The sequence below is a fragment of the Nuphar pumila genome, chromosome 2 (assembly GCF_984573655.1).
Source record: "Nuphar pumila chromosome 2, dmNupPumi1.hap1.1, whole genome shotgun sequence".
NCBI classification, from domain to species: Eukaryota; Viridiplantae; Streptophyta; class Magnoliopsida; order Nymphaeales; family Nymphaeaceae; genus Nuphar; species Nuphar pumila.
The window spans coordinates 95,675,482-95,697,672 of NC_143250.1; the positions used below are offsets into that span (position 1 = coordinate 95,675,482).

A 22,191-nucleotide genomic window follows, 5' to 3' on the forward strand; every position below is an offset into this window, starting at 1 on the left:
TTTGTCTGCCGTTGTTTGATAACAATGTACGGACAACTTGGACAGTCATGGATAATGGGTGGAATTACTTCATTTTGTAACGTATAACCCGATTCATCTACCATTTTACATGTTTTAACAAGTTTATGGTTTTTTGCCGGGATATGGATCCAATTACAAAATTATGTCTAAAATAAACAAAAATTGCCCTTAATATCGATTTGAAATTGGATTTTTGCCCCAAATATAGAGATATTAACCGCACTTTTCTTCTTGTGCTAAATGCACTAAATAAGGTGATTACACAAGATGGGGGGATCCCAAAGAAACCCACCACATGAACACTTCAAACAGAGGCTGAATTCAGCACTCATCATCCTCACCTATACAAAAAAAATACACTTCTATTGATTATAACCGCCACCACATCAATCTTCCATGAAGGCCCATTCTCGGTGTGTGCACTACCACTTTACAAGTTGGCAACCCAATCATCAAAATTCCCCAGCAGAAACACCACTACATTCATGCTTATGTGGTCATGCCTGCATTGTTCATAAACACAAACCTTCCATGAGAAGCCAAAAAGCTTTCCCTTGAGAAAAAGACAAGGAAAAAGAAAAAAATAGAAATTTTACTGTGCAGATATGAAAAGCTCCACACAATGTTATACCAGGAAAACAGGTATATGAAGAAATACAGAGGCGATACAGTATAAGACAAGGGAAATTGCTGTGGCAGCCATTATGTTGTACGTCAGCCGCTTGTTGTCTTTGCTTGGAACAAATACGCTCTTCAATGTGTTTGTTAGCTCAAACAAACGGTATGATATCTGCATTGAATCATGAAACATGCCGAAGTATAATGCAAGTGAAAGCTCGAAACAGGAAGCATAAGAACAAGTTTGTTCTTCCATACCATAACATATATCGCTGTTGTGAGCATAAAATTGAGCAAAGGGTAATTAGGAATGAGAGACAGCAACCATCGAGGTTGTCCATCAGGCGTGCCAGACCTGCAAATCAATGCACTAACTTGACAATTGTATAGGAAGAGAAATACACTCAATTTGAGGAGATATGAAAAATTAAATGCTCCAAGCAAATTAAGATGATTTCAGACAGTTTAAGAAACCAGTAACATTATACATACCTTAGCCAGATGTGGATCTGCGAGATATAGGTTTCCAGTGTGATCTTCCCCAGCCATCTAAAAACATGTAGAAGTAAAAACTCAGAAACCAACTATTCAAGATATTTAAACTTTAAAGACATCTGATCTCAAACAACTAAAGCAACGAGCAGGGACTCTTACGCAAAAAGTGTCAGTGAGAAGCTGCGGAACTGCTGAGTGAAATTTCGTAGACAAATGTAAACACTATCCAAAAGATGAAGACATCAGTTAGAATGAAAAGAGCAAATAATCACAAATTCATGAGTGTAGACACCTTATTGGGATCCATGATGTGTATGGATGATACTTGTTATAGGTAATCTTATCCATCTTGTATATGTGTTGGTACCACAAATAACCCACCTAAAATTACACACAAGGTACACATCAGAAACCATAAGCTGAACCTGAAAATACATCAATGAAACAAGGCCACCAACCGTTAAAGACACCATTACAATGGTTGTCTTGATTGTTACTCTACGTTTAGGTTCAGTTTCCTCTAATTTCTCTATCCATTTTTCAACCTACAATTAAGCAGTGTGCCAGGATCAACTATTAGAGTCGGAAAAGAGCAGAGATAATGTAATTTTTGAACAGATGGCACATGCCAAAGAATAAATGGAACAGTGAGTGGACAAATAAAAGATGAGGTCCAGGAACTTACAGTCGGATGATAATAGGCGTAAATCATTCCAATAATCCAAATATAACGATCAAGGCCTGAACGAAAATGCCACTCATGCAGCTGTGGATACTGTTTCTTTGCGGGGTTTGGATCATTGTACCCTGCACTTTTTGCATGAAATCAGCAAAAAAATCCATTCCTGAAGATGTAGATAGGGAAAATTATAATTCTCCAACATATATATTTAACATGTTGCTCACCTAGAAGGAATGTTAGTGGCCCCCAGACTATATCGAAGATACCAGGAACTTCCCAAATCAAAATGACCACCAAAAAGCACATTGTGATTTTCACAGCGATAACTGAACCGATCTCATTGTACTTGTTTAAGATTCCAAGTGCACCATACACCATAAGAGTGAACAGGGTGTGCATGGGGCAGATGTAGTACAGCATATAGTTGTTATTTAGGAGGATACAACAGAATGCCACAAAGAAGTTAAGGCGCCACATCATCTGCATAACAGAAAAGATAAGGCCGCCATCATCTCAAGACATATTCATTATATTATGAGAAAATGTAAAAGTACACGCAAATGGAAGTAGCAATACCTGAGCAAAACGTGTTAGGCTGAAATCCTTGCGGATGTAATAATAGGAAAAATTTCCAAAGCCAGTCATCCAGACATAGGCAGAAATAAACACACGAATTGCATTATAGATTTCCGTCGCAGCAAAATAGTGATACATTAAAAATAGCACCTGCAAAATTAAATTGTTCAAGGAAAAAGTCAGAACCATGAGTTTGGACAGTGCACGTTCACATGCATGTTTATGGACAAAGTTATGGGGCTTCCTGATGTCTGCAATCCTCTAAGCAACAAGCATGCATACATGCATATTGGTAGCCCATTGAGAACAAGAATAAGCTCATTCACATGTTGAGAGTTTTCTTTCCAAAGATATTGGGCTGCCATATTCATAAGATTTATCTTGGTATATGTGTGTGGTTTTCAGAAAAAATTGTGAGATTTAGAATTTCTCGTGGTATTAGGGCAACAAAATTGCAAATAATATTGCGAGATACTGCCTATGTTTCCAGTAAATCATAATGTATCAAAATTTCAGTAATTTTAATTTTTTATCCGTTTCTTCAAAAAACAAACTTTTGAGATTTTGCGAGTTTTTCCCTTGCTAGAAAAGAAAACAAGAATGACACGTCTGTGTGAGTAAATATACAATAAAATCCAAATGGAATGTGCATGATCTAGACTGCGAGAAGATATAGTTTAAGAGTTATAACCTGCATCCACCCTTTCCACTCCTCCGTTTGATGCCTGTTCAAATAAAGTATTGATTTGCCTGAGAATGCTGACTTGTCGTAGTGGACTTTGAAAGAAGTCATTGATGCAACAATGATGAGAAGAAAGTATAGAAACAGAAAAAGGTCTCGGCTGTAACTCTGCATGGATTAAAAAAATTACAGAATGAGTACAAGCACATTTACAGCAGATATCATAACCAATCCAGACATAAGTTTAACATATTAAAAATGAACATTCATAGCATAGCCTAATAAATCAATATTGAGGGCTTCTGGTAGGACTATATCACATATGCTTGTATGTTCAGGTAAACCAAACTACTCTCTCACATGCTCACACACAGAGCACAAACTCTTCACAAAAACTTGGACAAAGCATTAGAAATTTAGAAAAGAAAAGGGCAAACATTTTCCAATAGAAACTTGTCAAAGCATTGAAAGAAAAGAGGGAACAAGGAAATTCATTTACACTACACTGTTTAAAGGCAACATCAATGATGCTAAATAATGAAAAAGGGAACTTGTGCAACGTCATTCACAAATGCCAAAGAAAATCGTCCAAGGTCAAACAACCCATACAAAAACACCATCTTTCCCTTTTTTTTCTTTTTTTCTTTCAAGTGATCCAACCTATGTCACATGGGTATGGCTAGAAGGCCCATGACACATGTATGTATGGGGTTAGACCCAATCTAGATTTGATACCCAGACCCATTTTTTATTTTTTTTATTTTCAAGTTACCTTTTCCATAATTTTTTAAATTACAATTTTGTTTTTTATCATATAAAATTATATAATATAGCATTTTCACTTATAAATCATTTTCGTTTATGTATTATTTTTATTATATGTGTGTGCACGTACGTACATATGATATGTATATAGCCATATCCCCGAACCCACGCTTTTAGAAATTCTCGTGCTGTACCCATACCTATATGACATAGGATCAAACAAATGTATGGCTCTCTATTTCAGGTCTTACTGTAGAAGGGCTACAAAACAAGTTGCATTGGGGGAATCGTTTTATGGACACCAAATTTCTGCAATGGACAAAGGAAATCATAAAAATTACTTTTAAAGAAAATGATACACAAAATGCTCATCTGATGCTTGTGTGAAAAGTGTTAGAATCTTCCACTGCTACTTCGGCTGAAATTCCACAATCTACCCATACATATGTCAGGCTTCTGCCTGGGCCACTAGGAAGACCAGTTTGGTACCAAATCTGGTTATGTTTAGAAAATTTTGCAAGCACTTTACATGAAATTTTTGTCAGTTATAAAACCAATGGCAACTAACTCCGCCTGTGTATAACTGTTTAGTTATACACTGCCGGTCCCAAGCCCGGATAAAAGAGGAGGGTTGCGGTAGGCCTGTGACAGCCAGCATAAAAACTTAGTCATACCCTATGAATATGAACCAATATGAGAATTTCGTTGGGGCGTTCCCTATTGAGCGACGCGCTGTACTCTATAGGCCCAGAGGCAGTGATAAATGGGCAAGGGTTGCTAGGTCGTCGCCCGGAAGCGACGCGTCACACCGGCGCCCGAGTGTGGTGTCAAATAGGCAAGGGTTCCCTCACTTTGTTGGACGGGTGGGGGTAAAGAAGTTAGTCCAAGACCATAAAATTAGGTTAGCCACTTGGAACATAGGATCTTTAACCGGTAAGTTGGTAGAGTTAGTAGATGTTATGTGTAGGAGAAAGATTGATATTTTATGTCTACAAGAGACCAAATGGGTAGGTGAGAAAGCAAAAGTGATAGAACCTTGGGGATATAAGATTTGGTATACAAGAATAAATAGGAATAGGAATGGAGTAGGGATTGTTATGAGTCGTGAGTTTATAGATAATGTAGTTGAGGTCCGTAGGAAGGGTGATAGGATTTTACTTATTAAACTAGTATTAGGTACGAATATTATTAATATTATTAGTGTTTATGCACCTCAAGTAGGTTTAGATGATTCCATTAAGCGTCAATTTTGGGAAGATTTAGATGAAGTAGTACAAGGGATATCTTATGGAGAAAGGCTTTTCATCGGCGGTGACCTTAATGGGCATGTAGGCATTAGTAGGGATGGTTTTGAGAGTATCCATGGAGGCTATGGTATAGGAGAAAGAAACGAAAGTGGAGAAAGGATTTTAGATTTTGGTTTGTCCTATGATATGATCTTAGCAAACACTTGGTTTAGGAAGAGGGAGTCTCACCTAATAACATTTAAAAGTGGTGTTAATATGAGTCAGATAGATTTTTTCCTACTTAGAAAGAGAGATAGGGGTTGTTGCATCGATTGTAAGGTTATACCGGGAGAAAGTGTAGCTACACAACATAGAGTCTTAATTTTAGATCTTAGAATTAGACAATACCGCAAAAGGGATAGACATATGATAGATCCTAGAATTAAGTGGTGGGCACTGAAAGAAGCTAAACAAGGAATGTTTGTAGAGCGGGTAGTTAAGAAAGTTGATTGGTGTCTCGAAGAGGATTCAGAATCTATGTGGAATAAGATAGCGGGTGGCATGAGAAAGGTGGCTAAGGAGGAATTGGGTGAGTCTAAAGGCGGTGCACCGCTAGGTAAGGATACATCGTGGTGGAACGAGGATGTCAAATTAGCTATTAAGGTTAAAAGAGAGTGTTATAGAAATCTAAGTAAAAATCGTGATAATGAGAATTTGGAGAAGTATATGATAGCAAAGAAGGAAGCTAAAAGAGTAGTTCGGAACGCGAGGGATAAGGTATATAAGGAGGTTTATGACAAGTTGGATACCAAAGAGGGTGAGAAGGATATTTATAGGCTTGCAAAGATGAGAGATATGAAATCGAGGGATCTGGGTATGGTTAGATGTATCAAAGATGAAACGCAAAGGGTTTTAGTCAAAGATGAGGAGATTAAGGAGAGATGGAAAGATTATTTTGATAAGCTATTTAATGAAAGTCATGCTCAGGATCTTGGAGACTTTTCAATTCCTTTTCATGAGATGAATCGTGACTTCATGCGCAAGATTCAAAAGAAAGAAATTGCAGAGGCTTTGAAGAAAATGAAATCAAGAAGGGCAGTTGGCCCAGATGGTATACCTATCGAGGCTTGGAAATGCTTGGGAGAGAAAGGTTTAGAATGGTTGACAAATCTTTTTAACAAGATTTGACGGACAAATAAGATGCCTAATGAGTGGAGGAAAAGTACTTTGATGCCTCTATATAAGAATAAGGGTGATATACAAGATTGCACAAACTATCGTGGTATAAAACTCATGAGTCATACTATGAAACTTTGGGAGAGGGTGATTGAGTCTAGGTTGAGAAAGATTGTCATGATATCGGAGAATCAATTTGGTTTTATGCCTGGAAGATCAACTATGGAAGCTATACATCTTCTTAGACAACTTATTGAGAGAAATAGAGAGAGGAACAAAGATTTGCATATGGTTTTTATTGATTTGGAGAAGGCTTACGATAGAGTACCTAGGGAAGTTCTCTGGTGGACAATGATGAAGAAAGGTGTTTCTCTCAAGTACATTAGTATAATTAAAGATATGTATGAAGAAGTAGTAACCAATGTCCGCACTTGTGGAGGGGTGACAACCAATTTTCCTATAACGGTTGGGTTACATCAAGGATATGCTTTAAGCCCTTTCCTATTTGCTATAGTGATGGATGAGCTTACGAGATCAATTCAAGAAAATGTGCCGTGGTGTATGTTGTTTGCTGATGATATTGTTTTGATTGATGAGTCTAGAGCTGGGGTTAATGCTAAGTTAGAATTATGGAGACAGACATTGGAAGCAAGAGGTTTTAAGTTGAGTAAGAGTAAGACAGAATACATGGAATGTCGTTTTAGTAAGCAACGAAGTAGTGATGAGAGTGTAGTGAAGCTTGGTGAGCACGAAATATCGGTGGATGATTCTTTCAAATATTTGGGATCTAACATTCAAATGTATGGAGAAATTGATGGAGATGTAAATCATAGGATAAAGGTTGGGTGGATGAAATGGAAGAGTGCAACTGGAGTGTTGTGCGATCGTAGAATGCCATTGCGGTTGAAGGGAAAGTTTTATAGGACGACTATTAGGCCCGCTTTACTATATAGTACGGAATGTTGGGCTGCCAAGAGACATCATATTCAAAAAATGAGTGTAGCTGAGATGCGTATGCTGAGATGGATGTGTGGAAATACAATAAAAGATAAGATTCGGAACGAGGAGATACGTAAGAAGGTAGGCGTTGCACCCATTGAAAATAAGATGAGAGAGAATCGTTTACAGTGGTTTGGACATATTCGACGAAGGCCTAATGATGCTCCAGTTAGAAGGATGGAGAAATGGGAAAATATATTAGTTAAAAGAGGTCGGGGTAGGCCTAGGAAGACATGGATGGAGGTGATAAGAAAGGATATGAATGCTTTGAACCTCACCGAGGACATGGCATTGGATAGAAATGAATGGAGGAGAAGGATTCATGTGGAAGACCCATAATGATTTTCTTTGTTGGTTCATATCGCCGACCCCAATTGTTTTGGGATGAAGGCGTAGTTGTTGTATAAAACCAATGGCCACTCTCAATTTAAGTGAAACCAAAGGAAAACTAGCTAAAACTGGCTAGTTTAACATGTCTATAAAAAGGATGTTTTCATTTAATGAAACCTGCATGTCAAGTTTGGGTCGGTTCCACTATCTGGCTTCCTGGAGATAGTTCTTTGCTACCAGGATTCAGGGTCTTTCTATATTCTCCATGTTTAATCTTTGTTGCTTTGGAAAACTCAACTCAAGCAGCCATCTAGTATGATTTACTGCTAATCAATATCTCTGTTGGTAACCAATCCTAATTTCCCTGTCTCTCAATTTTCCCCTGGAATCTCTAGATTGTCGTCTTAAATTTTGTTGCACATATCAGTAAACATACTTATGCATTGTATGTTGAGAGGCACAAGGTTGCACCAAATAATTGAGTAATGTAATGTTTTCTCTATCTATCTAAGCTCCTAAGCACCTCTACAATCTATGCGTTCATAGGCACAATGTAGTAGTATCTGTCAAATGTACTTCAGAAAAACTGAAAATATCTTTTCAAGCAATTGGAATTTCATTAGCTGACAGAACCAAAAAAGAATGAAAAATAAATCTAAATGTACAGAACGCAACAGAGAAACTCACATATAAGGTTGATGGATTCTGATATATTCATGAGAAAGGCAAGCCTACCTTCGGTGATTCTCCAAATAAATTTGTTCGGTCACATAAATAAAAGTAGACCAAGATAGCCCCAAACTCTGATCTGCATGAGCAACAAATGATAAGAGAAAATCAGCCCCGCAACCTGCATTGCCTTGACTGCTGATAGTGACAAAACTTACATAGCTCTCAATGTTGTCCGGTTCTCCATCAAAAATGCCTCATCCATCAAGAAGAATCTGAGTAACTCCAAAAGAATGATACAAGACTTAGACAAAATCTTTAACAATATGTTTACAATAACAGATACTTTGTCTTGCACACCTCATCATGTTTGATTTTATAGATGAACCATGCACTCTTGAGGGAGCAGGCTGAAGACCTCCCTCCAGTAGTGCAGCTTTATCATCTTCCTTAATTGTTTTGTTTCCCAATTCAACCAAATTGGCATCTGAGTGTCTGTTTATAGAAAAATAAGTATAACAAAATCAACACAAGTTAACAGGGTGCAAAAGCACGAGAAGAGCCTGAAATGGTAGAGAAAAAGCTTATGTACAACCCATACGCGTGTATGAATGTCTGTATTATGTTTATATGCATGTATATATGGATGTGGGAGCTGTTAGCTTCCAATAGACTGTTAACAGATTCACCAGAAATTTATACCCTTAACCAAAAACAAAAGACGTGGTTTTATGCATTAGTTGTCACCATCAAAAGCATTTTTGAATTTCTGCAAAAATAAATGACATTTGCTAGTTATACTTTGAAATTACATGGTGTCTTTAAATGTGTTTCTTTTATAAAATTACTAAAGCACCAACTAACGCATCAAAATCATGCCATTTTTAAATTTGTTGAGGGTATGAATTTGTGGTCAACACATTAACATCCATGAAAGGTCATGGACACTAACAGCTCCATATGTGTGTACATGTGTGGTGTATGCAAGCTTTGTGCATGATAAATCTTTCTCGCAGCCATTTCCTGAGAAATGGCTTTGTTTCAGGTCCTTATCATATCATATTCAGAGTATCATAACATAGGATTCCAACCAGGAGAAGAGATGACCAAACTTGGCAACCTTCATTAGGATATAATTTCAACGGTGGACTTAATATCCACTATTGACCAATCAAATTAGGTTGTAATTTACTAATTTCAAGTTAGTAACATCAAAGCAAGCCTTTTATTTTCAAGGCAACTCTAGGATGTAACATCAGCAAATGATGTATGAAAAGTTTCTTTTATGTAGACTTTATTATTTAGTACCTTTTAAGAATAACTTTCAATAGAAAATTTTTGGTTCAGTCACGAGAGATTTCTATGAGAAATTTCCATGAAAAACATCCCTATAAGTTTTCCGATTTCCTCCATTTTTTGTTTTCTGCCATCAATTCACCTCATATCGAGTAAAACTGCAGTCCTCTTTTAGCTTTTGACACAGATGGCATTCCAAATAGAAAATGAGTTGCTCAGTTTTTTAATGTTTGCTTGTGTCCTGCATACTTGTAATGAGCCAGGTACACAAATCATTTATTAATAAATTACCGTAAATGAGAAGGCGATCGAGGCCACTTTAATCTCACTCAAACAGTAACACAAACCCATAATGATAGAAACAATCTCAAATTAAAAGAAAAACAATATCTTTCAGTAACTCCTTTTGGTAAATGGAGGCATTTCACATTTGCAGCATTGCATTTTCTTTATGCTAGGTAATTTTTTGCTTGCTTATTTATCACATTTTATATCAATTTACAGGCAATTAATGCTCAAAATAAATAAAAAATTATTAATTGTATGTTACACCGAATAATGTGCTTTAGAGACCCAGGTTCCGTATCATGCAAAACCATTCAAGGTATCACACATAATATTCAGTTTACTCGAATTGCGATTTTTTGACAAAGTGATTTTTCCAATATGATCAGATTTGACTTGATCATGTTTTTGAAGTATGGCCTAATCTATTCAAAAGCAACTTCTTTATGCTAAAGTACCATATACATCTTGAGGAGACAGTTAATATCAGTATATCACAAATTAAGTCATATATACAATGCTTTATTCTTTCCTTTTTTTTCCTTTTCAACTTTCAGCATATGTTCCTGATGCAAGATCTTTAACACTATCATGTCTAGTCTCACTTTAGCATAGAATGACAAATGGAAAAGGGTGTTTTTTCACTTAGTTGCTAGGAATAGCAAATTTATTTATTTATTTTCAAACTCTACCATTTTCTCATAAAATAAACAACATCATCAGGACAAATACAAGCAATTTAAAGATGCTTATGGAAATTTAGCAAAATAATGGTAGGATGGATGGTCTACCAACCATTTCTAGGAAACCATGGTTACAACTCACAAGCAAGTTGGATATGCTTTTGAACCTGAGTTGTGTTATGACAAGGAATAACCACCATTGACTTAAAGTAGCTTTCGGAACAAATTGGACCATACAATGTTTTGTGACCAGGAGGAACCGTGGATACCTCCGACATGGCCCAGGAGTGATTGCACTATGGGCTATGTCACATAAACATGGACACAGGCATGAGACACGGTATGACATGACTTTGTAAAACCAAGACACAAGGATGTGACCATACATTATACATACATATAAAATGTACACATGATCATAAACATTCAAAGTTCTTAGTTTAAAGCAATAAAGCATGAATATCACCTTAAGTGCAAATTCTAGAACAACATTTATACATCGTCATGATTAAAAACATCAAATAACAAAACTAAGTTGAAAATTGAAATGTAATGTAATCAGTGTTTAATTTAAAAGAAAAAGAATACAATCAAGATGGTAAAAAGAAACAAATAAAGCTAAAGACACGATGTTAACTTTGCCTGACTGGTTTGACTGCATCCGTGAAGTGTCATGGTGTGTCCAGTGTCGTGTCTGGTGTTATGTCATGTCGACACGGGATGCATGCTAAGTGAAGTGCCCATGTGACAGATTATGAGGATCTGAGTTGACTGAAAATCAACCCTATCCAAATGCAGTCATCATTCAAGACTAATATGGCCCTGTCGAAATAGATAAATGAACTCTAACACAAAGTAAAAAACATGTTCTATCCTTAGAGGAGGTTGCATGATTATTCATAAAACCTGGAAATGCAGTTAACATAGTGGAACTGGTATACAAGCTTAACATATTAAAAAACTAGGTAAAATCTAAGCGCTCTAAGTTGAGGATCCATGATTCCTGTACACTTATGCCTTGAAGCAAAACCACCCATGTTTGGCATAAACCAGCAATTAAGAGAAATGCAGAACATAATTAAAGGATCCTAAGCATCACTGAACAGCTCACCAAAAATTTGAGCAAATACATCAATTTGGGGAAAAAGTTGTAGCCCTAACAGCAAAGAGCATCATATCTACCTCGGCGCCACCAACATGAACAATATTACAAAATAAATGTGATGGTGTACTTGTTTGCATTTAATTTCCACTAAACTTGTAGCTAATCTAGAGAAGTAGGGAAAAAAATTGAAGTAACATGTCCTAGTGCATGTTTAAGCACAATTTAATAGCAAGAATTGGATATAAGCTGCTTTACAGTTAAAAAAAAAAACAAAGCTTACACTTTGGAATGGATAAAACTCTTCCTGTGCTCCAGAATTTCAGCATATATCCATGCTACAAACACAGGAGTGATCCCAAGGAAAAATGAAACCTGCGAACAGAATGGACACACATTATACGTGGTATGGATGGTTTAAATACGAATAACTGCAGAAAGAATATAAAATCAAACTTTACGTTGATTCTTGTTTGGAGTTCTAAGAACTAATAGCTTTCCCCAGAGGTGGTCAGAAAAAGGTAAAGAAAAGAGTAGCAGAAATCTAGTTTTTTAAACATCTGAGTCTCTACTTCTAAAGATTATGAAAATTTCTTACATATCCATAAAGTGAGACTCTGCTTAATTCATAGAATGGTTGAGAAAAATAACCATATGAACAGTTAAAAGTTAAAATTAATTTTATAAGAAGCTTTACAGAAATATGATGACTAGTATCAAATAAATCACGTTTGACAAACAAAATCTAAAGTCCCTACCACCTAGATCCCTCCAGTGCAACTCTGTTTCTCAAAAGAGCTCGGAACGATCAATATGATTTGCGATTCAAACCTTTATTCCCATTTGAAAAGCCTTGTCAGTCGTCACCATTCCACCATCAAATTCTTTTTTAAAATATTCACAATGCAACAGAAAAAGACCAAGATTTAAGCTCCGAGTTAAAAGTGCGCAAACATCAAAGCCAGAACGGACATCATGGTTTCGAAAGGGCATGATGGCAGCAAGGTAAATCAGGCTAAAGACACACACGATAGATGCAATGTCCTCCAATTTATACGTATTCAGAAACTTCCTTAGACAAGCAGTCTTTACTGTAGGCCGCTATTTTCAGCAAGTGCCCATAGATTTCTCCTTTCAATAACAACCAGCAATACTGAACATGGAATCTCATTAACTGGCACAAATCTATCTGATAATACACCAGAATCACTAATTTACGAAAAATCTTATACACAAACCGGAGGTTGGACCAACGCCCGGATCATAATTTCAAAAGCAGTGCTTTTGCACGTTCTCTAGCGTTCATGAATGAACCAAAAAGGTTCCACAAAACGATGAAAAGAATTTCCCAGAAAAACGCTTTCAGACAAATTCCCCTCAGTCTTCTACAACCAAAATTATCACGAACGAAACCACAAGAACCATTTGTTCCCGTGGCAAAACAAGTACACCTTATAAACAGAAACCCTAATTATTCAAAATCCGAGCGCTAACCATACGATTAACATCACCCTTTACAAAATCTCCGGAAAAAGGAAACAAATCGCCGCCGAAATCCAACTCCAAGAACCAGAACAGATCCACGTGTTGAAAAACCTCAGGTAGCTAGAAATACCCAAAAAGATTGTTCACGAACTCACGAGAATCCAAACGAACGAAATAATTCCGAAAGAGAACCGTTAGCGCCCGCAAATCAGAACAAGAATCGACGAGAAGAATGACGAAGAGATCGTCGGACTTTCCTTACCTGACCGGGAGTGAGAGGCCCCGAAGTCACCATATTCGATCTTAGATCGACTCCAGAGGGAAATTACAGGAGGAATCGAGAGCGCTCGAATTGCATTGAGGTTGGGAGATCAGAATTCCGCCATCGAAGACCACCAGATTCCAACGGAAACTAGAGATCAACAGCTTCGATCTCCCGAGAAAGAGAGTCCACAGCCGTGAATCTGAGGAAGAGGGAAACGAAGACGCAGAGAGAGAGAGAGAGAGAGAGAGAGAGAGAGAGAGAGAGAGAGAGAGAGATTTGGTGGGAAAATGAGAGAGAAGGGAACCCGTAGAAATAGGGACCTTTTTCTCTCTCTTTTTTTTTAAAAAAAATTTACTATTTTTCTTCAGTGAGGGTGGGGCGGAAATATTAATTCGTTCTTTTTTATTTTATTATTAAAAAGGTTTTCACCAAGAAATTAGTACACTCTTGAGACACGTTCTGCGAATAACTAACGCAATTGCCATCACCATCATTTTTAAAGGAAAAACGGAGACTACATAAATACGTAAATGGGTCGGATTCAGTTCGGATGTGGGTTTAATCGGATCCAGAGTTGGATGAGAAAAAGTAATACTGAATCTGGGTTGGATTACCTTAAAATGGTTAATCCGGTATACATAATTCGATTTTTCTCAGATTCGGATTCAGTTTAGGTTTGGTTTGGATTCAGATGTAAGACTGTATACAGAATCCGAATTTGATTGCCAATCACTAAGGATGCAAATGGGTCGGATCCAGGATGGAGGTTTTGTGATTTTTGGCTCTTCCGACCGGATCCGAATTCGACTCCCCCATGTATTTAGCTGTTCTGGGACCTATCCGTTGCATCCCTACCAATCACATGCTCTTTCTTTTACTGAATCCGACTAAATGGATTCAGATTCTGCCAGATATCCAACCCAAATTTTGAGAGAGAGAGAGAGAGGTAATGTGGATCTGATATAGGTTATATCAAAATCCAGGTTAATCCAATCTCAGTCCTATACTGATGATCAGGATCGGACCTGAATTGGAGATCCATATCCATAAATAGATCTACTAGTCTCCCTTACAGTCTTTACATTTTTTCAGGGGATTCAATTTTGCGTTATTTGAGCTCTGACCTGTCCCAGCACATTTGGATCCGGATCTAAAGGCACCTTACCAATTCGGATATTTTGCCAATCTGACCCGAACCTTTATCCGTGCCAATTACCGACCATAATGGCATTTCGTAATATCTTGTGTAGATCGAAGTGTTTTCCAAGTTACGATTTCAGATGGAAGGTTGTAATCACGACCACAGATTTTGGTGGAAGGAGAGATTGGTTGGGAGGGATATTCAAAAGGGTTGAATTACGAAAACACCCTCGAGGTTGGCTGACAATTGAAGGTAGTGGAGTGCGTCTTAAGGGAGGGTCCGAAAACATTCGGACCCGATTCGTTTGCTTCCGTAGCACGGCTCCAACCACCGGCCTTATTTGGTTCATGCTCATCTTTCACAGATTTCTTATCAATATAATAAAGGGAAACCATAGAGCATCATTATCAAGGAAACTAATGTTTGTTAAGAGGATCCTCTCGGTTAGGTTTTTTGGGTCCAAAGTAGTTAAAATGGTCTGGTGGGCCAACAGGTCCAACACCACAATATTTGGAGTTCCCATCAGTGGGGTACTAGGGATGGACATCGACTCGGGTACCTAATGGATAGTTAGGCACATGATCCAAGATTCATCGGGTTTGGGCCGCCCTCTCCAGCCCGAAGCCCAATAGATCACAGGACTAACCCAGCTAAGGGTGTAACCGAGTCAGATCTTATTATTCTAAATCGGATCTAAAAGTTAGATCAAAACCTCACCCAATCTAATTCGGGTATGGGCCTGGTTCAGGTGCTGCAGGAAATTATGGATCTATATAGGTTAATGGATTTTGGTATTATCGGGTTTGGTATAATTGAGCCGGATTTTCAGTAGACCCACTTTTAATCAGATATAAGAATTAGACCCAGATCCAACTAATTTTGATTCAAGTCTGAGTTCGGATTTGGGTATGAATGAAAATGTAGACCCATATGGGTTAACGGGTTTGGATTTAATTAGTTCTGGTTTTAACAGGTTTGGGTTTCAGCTTGGATCTTCATATGATTGGTATTTTAGACCTAATTACCTGCCAATAAAAAAATATGAAGTAATGGAATCACATATTCATTAAGAACATTATATGCTAAAAAATGAGAAATTTATTAACTATTATAAATAAATAAAGCCAAAATCTAAATATAAAAAAAATATCTTGATACCAACTAATCATTTGAGATTGAAATAAAAATACATCAATTATATATCGTATTAAAAAAAAGTTTCAGGTTTCAACTTGTTCGGTTCGGGTTGGTTTAAGAATAAAACCTGGTTTGATATATAACCAGGTCAGGTTGGGGTCAGTTGGGTTTTACATTATGTGAAATCATTTGGGTCGAATATAAAATGCAGGTCAGGTCCAAACAAGTTTGAGTCTTAATTTACAATATGCAAGATCGACCCGTTTTTGTTACAGGTATACAATTTGGACCTGAGTCGAACATATGGGTCTACTAAAATCAGGTAGGTTCAAGTATAATTTGTTCAAGATATCAGGTGGGGTCAGGAATACCTGACCCAGTTACACCTTATACCCACTCGACTAATAAATAGGTTATGATCCAGGCTGAGGTAAAATAGCACCACAACGCAGTTTCAATGTAGAAAATTTGTTTGTAGGAGTCATACGCACAACAGATGGTAGAGCGATATGGTGATGACTCCACTCAGCATCCGCCTTTTGATCCTGCAACATGGGTGACTACAACCAGTGAACCAAAAAAGGGTCATGTGTTCGGATTTGGGAGTAACATGAACATCACACCAGTCGTTGCCTCCTGCAGTCAGGGCTCTCAGAGTTCTCCCGCCAGCATCAACTTTCATTGTTCGATTGACCCTGCTCTGTCTTGAGATGATGTCTGTCAGCGTCTTGAGAACAGAATGCGTAACTTTTTACATGAAGCCATTCTCAACCTTGTCCAAAATGAGTTGTGCAACTTTTTTCGGGATAGAAGAACTTCGTCTGAATTCAACATGAACTCTGGTGCTTGTCAGGTATAAATATTCATGTAATTTGCTTCATGTCGTTAGATTTCAAGCTAGTATATGCATGATTGAACATATATAAGCATGATTTCATCACTATAAATTTTTTTATTGCCTTATAACACATATATGCATGATTGAATCACTATGAAAGTTTTTTAACAACCTTAGAACATATACAAGCATTCTTTCATCATTATGACAACTTTAGAACACATATGAGCTTGATATTAGCATATATGAAAGTTTTTTGACTACCTTATAACACATATATGCATGATTGAATCAATATGAAAGTTTTTTGACAACCTTTAAACACATATATGCATGATTGAATAACTATTAAAGTTTTTTTACTGCCTTAGAACACATATGAGCATGATTGAATCACTATAAAAGTTTTTTGACAACCTTAGAACATATATGAACATGACATTAGCATATATGAAAGTTTTTTGACTGCCTTATAATACATATATGCATGATTGAATCAATATGAAAGTTTTTTGACAACCTTAGAACACATACATGCATAATTAAATCACTATGAAAGGTTTTGACAACCTTAGAACACATATAAGCATAATTTCATCACTATGAAATTGTTTTACTGCCTTAGAACACATATATGCATGATTGAATCACTATAAATTTTTTTTACTGCCTTAGAACACATATATGCATGATTAAATCACTATGAAAGTTTTTTGACAGCCTTAGAACACATATAAGCATGATTTCATCACTATAAAAGTTTTTTGACTGTCTTATAACACATATATGCATGATTGTGATACATAATACATTTATTTGACAACCTTATAAACATTATATGCATGCGTGAATCACTGTGATATTTTTTGACAACCTTAGAACACATATCTGCATGATTGAATCACTATGAATTTTTTTGTCAGTCTTAGAATACATATATGAATTCTGTTATTGTCCTTCACTTTATTGATAGTCTATGTGTCATTCAGCCATTTACTTTGATTGTATTAGACTAGGTGCATTGCATATAATTTATTTCATTATATTTTGTTTATCAATACTAACATTTCAGTTCTCTTGTAGGATGCTGGAGATGATCAGCGTAGAGGAGCTGATGAAGGCATGGATGGAGGGGCAGATCAAGACAATGAAGAGGATGATGCCCCGAATCTTGGCAAGAATTAGATTCATCTGTTTAATTTGTTTCACGTACTTGTAACTAATTAGAACTTGGAAAGGACTGTATTGTAACTTATAACTTGTGTTAAATTTGTTTTACATGCGTATATGTATTTTTTATACACAGGTTATATAAATTGTATAACGAGAAATTTTTCTTGATATTCATATTTCAAAAAAAATTAATTATTTTAAAAATTTGTGATAGATTAGCGACAGATATTATTCATCGCTAATATCCATCGTTAATTTAAATCAGTCAATATTTTGTGATGAAATTTAATCTGTCATTAATCCCTCACTCAATTGGTGACGAACATTAGCGACAAATATATATTCATCGTTAAATTTTAGTGACGGATTAGCGACAGAATACATTCATTCACAAAACCAAATCAACCTTTATTTAGCAATGAATTAGCGATAGACATTATCCATCGCTAATCCATTGCTAATTAGCGATGGATTGGTGACCGATAAATTCTATAGCATTTAGCGAGCAGGATTATGCGACGGCCGATTAACATCGTTAATCCATAACTAAACACGTTAGCGATGAATTAATGACGGATAACATACATCACTCATCTGCATTTTTCTTGTAGTGGTATGTCTCATTTGTGTTTTTAAACCTCTGCAACTAGGCTTCTATATGCATGTCTCATTTGTGTTTTTAAACCTCTGCTACTAGGCTGCTATATATATGTCTCATCTGTGTTTTTAAAACATCTGCAACTAGGCTGCTATATGTATGTTTCAGCTGTGTTTTTAAACCTTTACAACTAGGCTGCTACATATATGTCTCATTTGTGTTTTTAAAACATTTGCAACCAGGCTGCTATATGTATGTTTCACCTGTGTTTTTAAACCTCTGCAACTAGGCTGCTATATGTATGTCTCATTTGTGTTTTTAAAACATCTGCAACCAGGCTGCTATATATGCATGTTTTAGCTGTGTTTTTAAACCTCTGCAACTACACTGCTATATGTATGTTTCAACTGTGTTTTTAAGCCTCTGCAACTAGGCTGATATATGCATTTCATTTGTGCTTTCAAGCATTTGCAGCTAGGCTGATATATATATATATGTGTGTGTGTGTGTGTGTGTGTGTGTGTGTGTGTGTGTGTGTGTGTGTGTTTCATTGGCATTTTAAGCATCTACAATAAGGCTAATGTTTATGCCTTCAAGCATCTACACTTAGGTTTACATACATACACATTTCCTTTGTGCTTTCAAGCATCTTATGTATATGTTTTAAGTGCGTGTATAAGCATCTGCATCTAGACTGTCAAATGTGGGGTTTTGGTATGGATTTCATTCACCAAAAAACTGGACTAACAAGTGTGGGTTTTATTCATATGATTATGGACCTCTATGCATCAATTGCTTGGCACACGTGGACTCTTATACGTGAGTGGTTTGGAGTTGTTTTGCCATTTAAGTTGTTCACGTTATGGTTTTATAACTGCTAGGTTTAGCAGAAATCATGAGTGATGAAGGATTGTTTTCAATGCTTGTTAAGAGGTTGCTTTAGGCCTATTTTGAATAGCTATATGTGATTGGCTCAATGAGGGGCTGGTCATGCTTGTTGTGGTGTATGAACAATTCACATTAAAAGGCAAATTTAAGCCTAACCTGATGTTGTATATAAGTTGTTCATTAAAATGGCAAAATTGGGCCTATTCCAATGTTACTTATGAGTTGTTCATTGACTAGAGGTAGAATTGAGCATATTTCAAGTGTTGTAAATGAATTGCTCGTTAGAAGATATAATTGAGTCTATTTCAAGTGTTGTATGTGAACTGCTCGTTAAAAGGCAAACTGAGCCTATTTCAAGTGTTATATATAAACTGTAATGAAATGATGGTCTTCAACAAATACACAAATAACTCACAAACAAGTATCTATTAGAGACACTACAAGCATGACCAAGGGTATAAAAAGAAGAACATTTGAAAAATAAATAATACTTTATTCATGCACAAAATGCTTAAGAAGCAGTTATTTACATTGAAGAGGTTCACCCCTATATATACAAAAAAGTGAAAGAGATAGGAGAGCTCATTTTGAGCTCTCTAAAAGTGGTGTTGGACTCTAGTCCAACGGCTCTTATTATAGCTATTGGACTAGAGTCCAACAACTACTATTATAGCTGTTGGACTACAGTTCAACAATTATTTGCACAGTCAAGTTCCAACAGAAACTTGACTGGATCAAATATCTAGTTTTTATTGAACTAGATGCTAAAAAAAAAATAAAGGACATAGAAAAAAAATAATAAAAAGAAAAATATAATAATATTAAATAATATATATGTATTACAGTTTACATTTTAACACTCTCCCTCAAACTTATGGTACAATGAGCGAAAGTTTGTCTAAGAGGAAGTGAAATCTGGGAGCAGCGAGAGGCTTGGTGAAGAAGTCTGCTAATTGATATTCTGATGTAACATATGGCAGATCAATGGTTCCATGTAAGTATTCCTCTCTGACATAGTGACAATCCATCTCAATGTGTTTAGTGCGCTCATGAAATGTCTGGTTGCTTGCAATGTAGATCTGGCTTTTGTTGTCACAACACATCTTTGAAGCTTGCATTGCTTCAGCTCGCATATCCGTTAGCAATCGTCTGAGTCAAACAACCTTTATAGTGGTGGTTGCCATGGCTCTGTATTCAGCTTCAGTGGAGGAAAAAGAGACCTTCTGCTGCTTCTTGCACCTCCACAAAATTAAGGCTTCACCTAAGAACATACAAAAACCAGTAGTTGAGTGCCTATTATTGGGATCACCTCCCCAGTCAGCATCAATATATGCAATTAAATTTAATGAAGATGAAACAGGCAAGAAGAGTCCTTGTGAAAGCGAGGATTTTAAGTATCTAATAATACGCAAAATTGCTCCCATATGCACGGAAGTGAGAGCATGCTGAAATTGACTGGCTATATGAACCACATGAGGTATATCTGGCCTAGTAATGAAAAGATAAAAAAGAACTCCAATAAGTTGTCTGTAAGAAGTAGGATCATCAATAAGTTCTCCATCATCAATTTTTATTTTAACATTGACAACTTTTGGAGTGTCTACTTTCTTATCATATGTAATTCCAGACCTTAAAACAATATCAAGAGCAAATTTAGATTGAGATATCAAAACCCCCGAGTGAAATAAGCAACTTCAATGCTTAAAAAATATCTTAATAAACCTAAGTCAGTCATTTCAAAGTGAGTTTTAAGAAGAGATTTGATATTTGCAACTCCCTGTTTATCGCCTCTGGTGATGATCATGCCATCCACATAAAGAAGAAGAAGAATGATGCTTGCATCAGATTTCTTAACAAACAAAACAATGTCAATTAAACAAGGTTGAAAACCAATATCAAGCATAACATGACTAAATGGGTCATACCAGGCTTTTGGAGCTTGTTCAAGACCATAAAGAGCTTTTTTTAGACGAAGAACTTTACCCTTAGGGATACTAATACCAGGTGGAGCTTCCATGTATACTTCTTCAACTAGATTCTCATTCAGGAAAGCATTTTTGATATTCAATTGAAATATAGGCCATGTTCTAATGGAGGCCAAGGCTATTAAAGTTCTAACAGTGGTCATACATGCCACAAGAGTAAATGTTTCTCCATAATCGATGTCATACTCTTGGGCATATCCTTTTGTCATTAAACGAGCCTTATACCTTTTCAGGGTCCCATCACTTTTGGTTTTGACTTTGTATACCTACCTACAACCTATAGGTTTTTTACTTGGAGGGATATCTTGGATCGTCCAAGTGTTGGCCTTTTCTAGTGCATCCAATTCTATTTTCATGGCTTCTATCCATTCTATATGATTTTTGGCTTGAGAATAGGATAATGGTTCAACATATGATTGTATTAATGTAATGGCTGCCCTATATGTGGGTGAAAAAGATTCGTAAGACACAAATTTTTTTGGAGGTCTAGAGATTCTAGACATTTTTCTGGGTGGAACTTTGAAGTATTTTTATAATGCACATGGAAGATTTTGCTCTCTACATCTTGAATATTGTAGACTAACATCCATATGGATTTGCTCTTCATTATCATCATTTTCAGCAATAATAGGACTTTAATCATTGTCAATGTCACATCCAACATCACATTCATTGGATTTTAAAGTTGGATCAATTAAAAACGGGTATTCAGTGACATCCTTGGATTTTTCAAATTCAAATAAGCTTTCTTTTTCTAAAAAGAATACATTTCTTGATACATATAATTTGTCATTTTGAAAATCGAAACATCTGTAGCCTTTTTTATTATTAGCATATCCTAAAAATGCACATGAGATTGCACGAGGAGAGAGTTTATCATTTTTGTTGGTGAAAACATAACATTTGCATCCAAAGACTCTTAATATAGAATAATCTAGAGTAAAATTAACAACATTTTCTATTGAAGTTGTATTATTTAATGAGAAAGATGACATCCTATTGATGAGGTAGGTGGCAGTTAGGACCGCTTTAACCCAAAAACTTTTTGAAACTTGATTTGCAATTAGCAAGGTCCT

At 36.3% G+C, this 22,191-nt stretch overlaps 1 protein-coding gene across 2 annotated transcripts; it reads right to left on the bottom strand.

The window, feature by feature from the left end:
* Positions 1-211: 211 nt before the first annotated feature.
* Positions 212-13,592, bottom strand: LOC149846234 (protein REDUCED WALL ACETYLATION 1-like). Of its 2 annotated transcripts, XM_089997900.1 has the most exons (16): positions 13,353-13,592; positions 11,889-11,980; positions 8,600-8,734; positions 8,458-8,514; positions 8,306-8,378; positions 3,084-3,242; positions 2,393-2,542; positions 2,041-2,296; positions 1,820-1,941; positions 1,593-1,679; positions 1,427-1,515; positions 1,294-1,356; positions 1,132-1,188; positions 898-994; positions 653-811; positions 212-524 (listed from the first exon to the last, which is right to left on the bottom strand). In XM_089997900.1, exons 1-16 carry the CDS (start codon positions 13,383-13,385, stop codon positions 519-521), a joined length of 1,635 nt encoding a protein of 544 aa, XP_089854026.1. In that variant the 5' UTR covers positions 13,386-13,592; the 3' UTR covers positions 212-518. The 2 variants fall into 2 exon arrangements, with proteins under 2 accessions (XP_089854026.1, XP_089854027.1); XM_089997901.1 differs by lacking the exon at positions 212-524 and having other exon boundaries at positions 647-811.
* Between the last annotated feature and the right edge of the window lie 8,599 nt (positions 13,593-22,191).

Excerpts from the sequence above, each read along its gene's own strand:
- LOC149846234 (XM_089997900.1), bottom strand. The coding sequence starts at position 13,385 with ATGGTGACTTCGGGGCCTCTCACTCCCGGTCAG. Across the intron at positions 8,379-8,457 it reads CGGACAACATTGAGAGCTAT|ATCAGAGTTTGGGGCTATCT; the intron begins GTAAGTTTTGTC and ends TTGCTCATGCAG. Across the intron at positions 3,243-8,305 it reads TATTTGGAGAATCACCGAAG|AGTTACAGCCGAGACCTTTT; the intron begins GTAGGCTTGCCT and ends TAATCCATGCAG.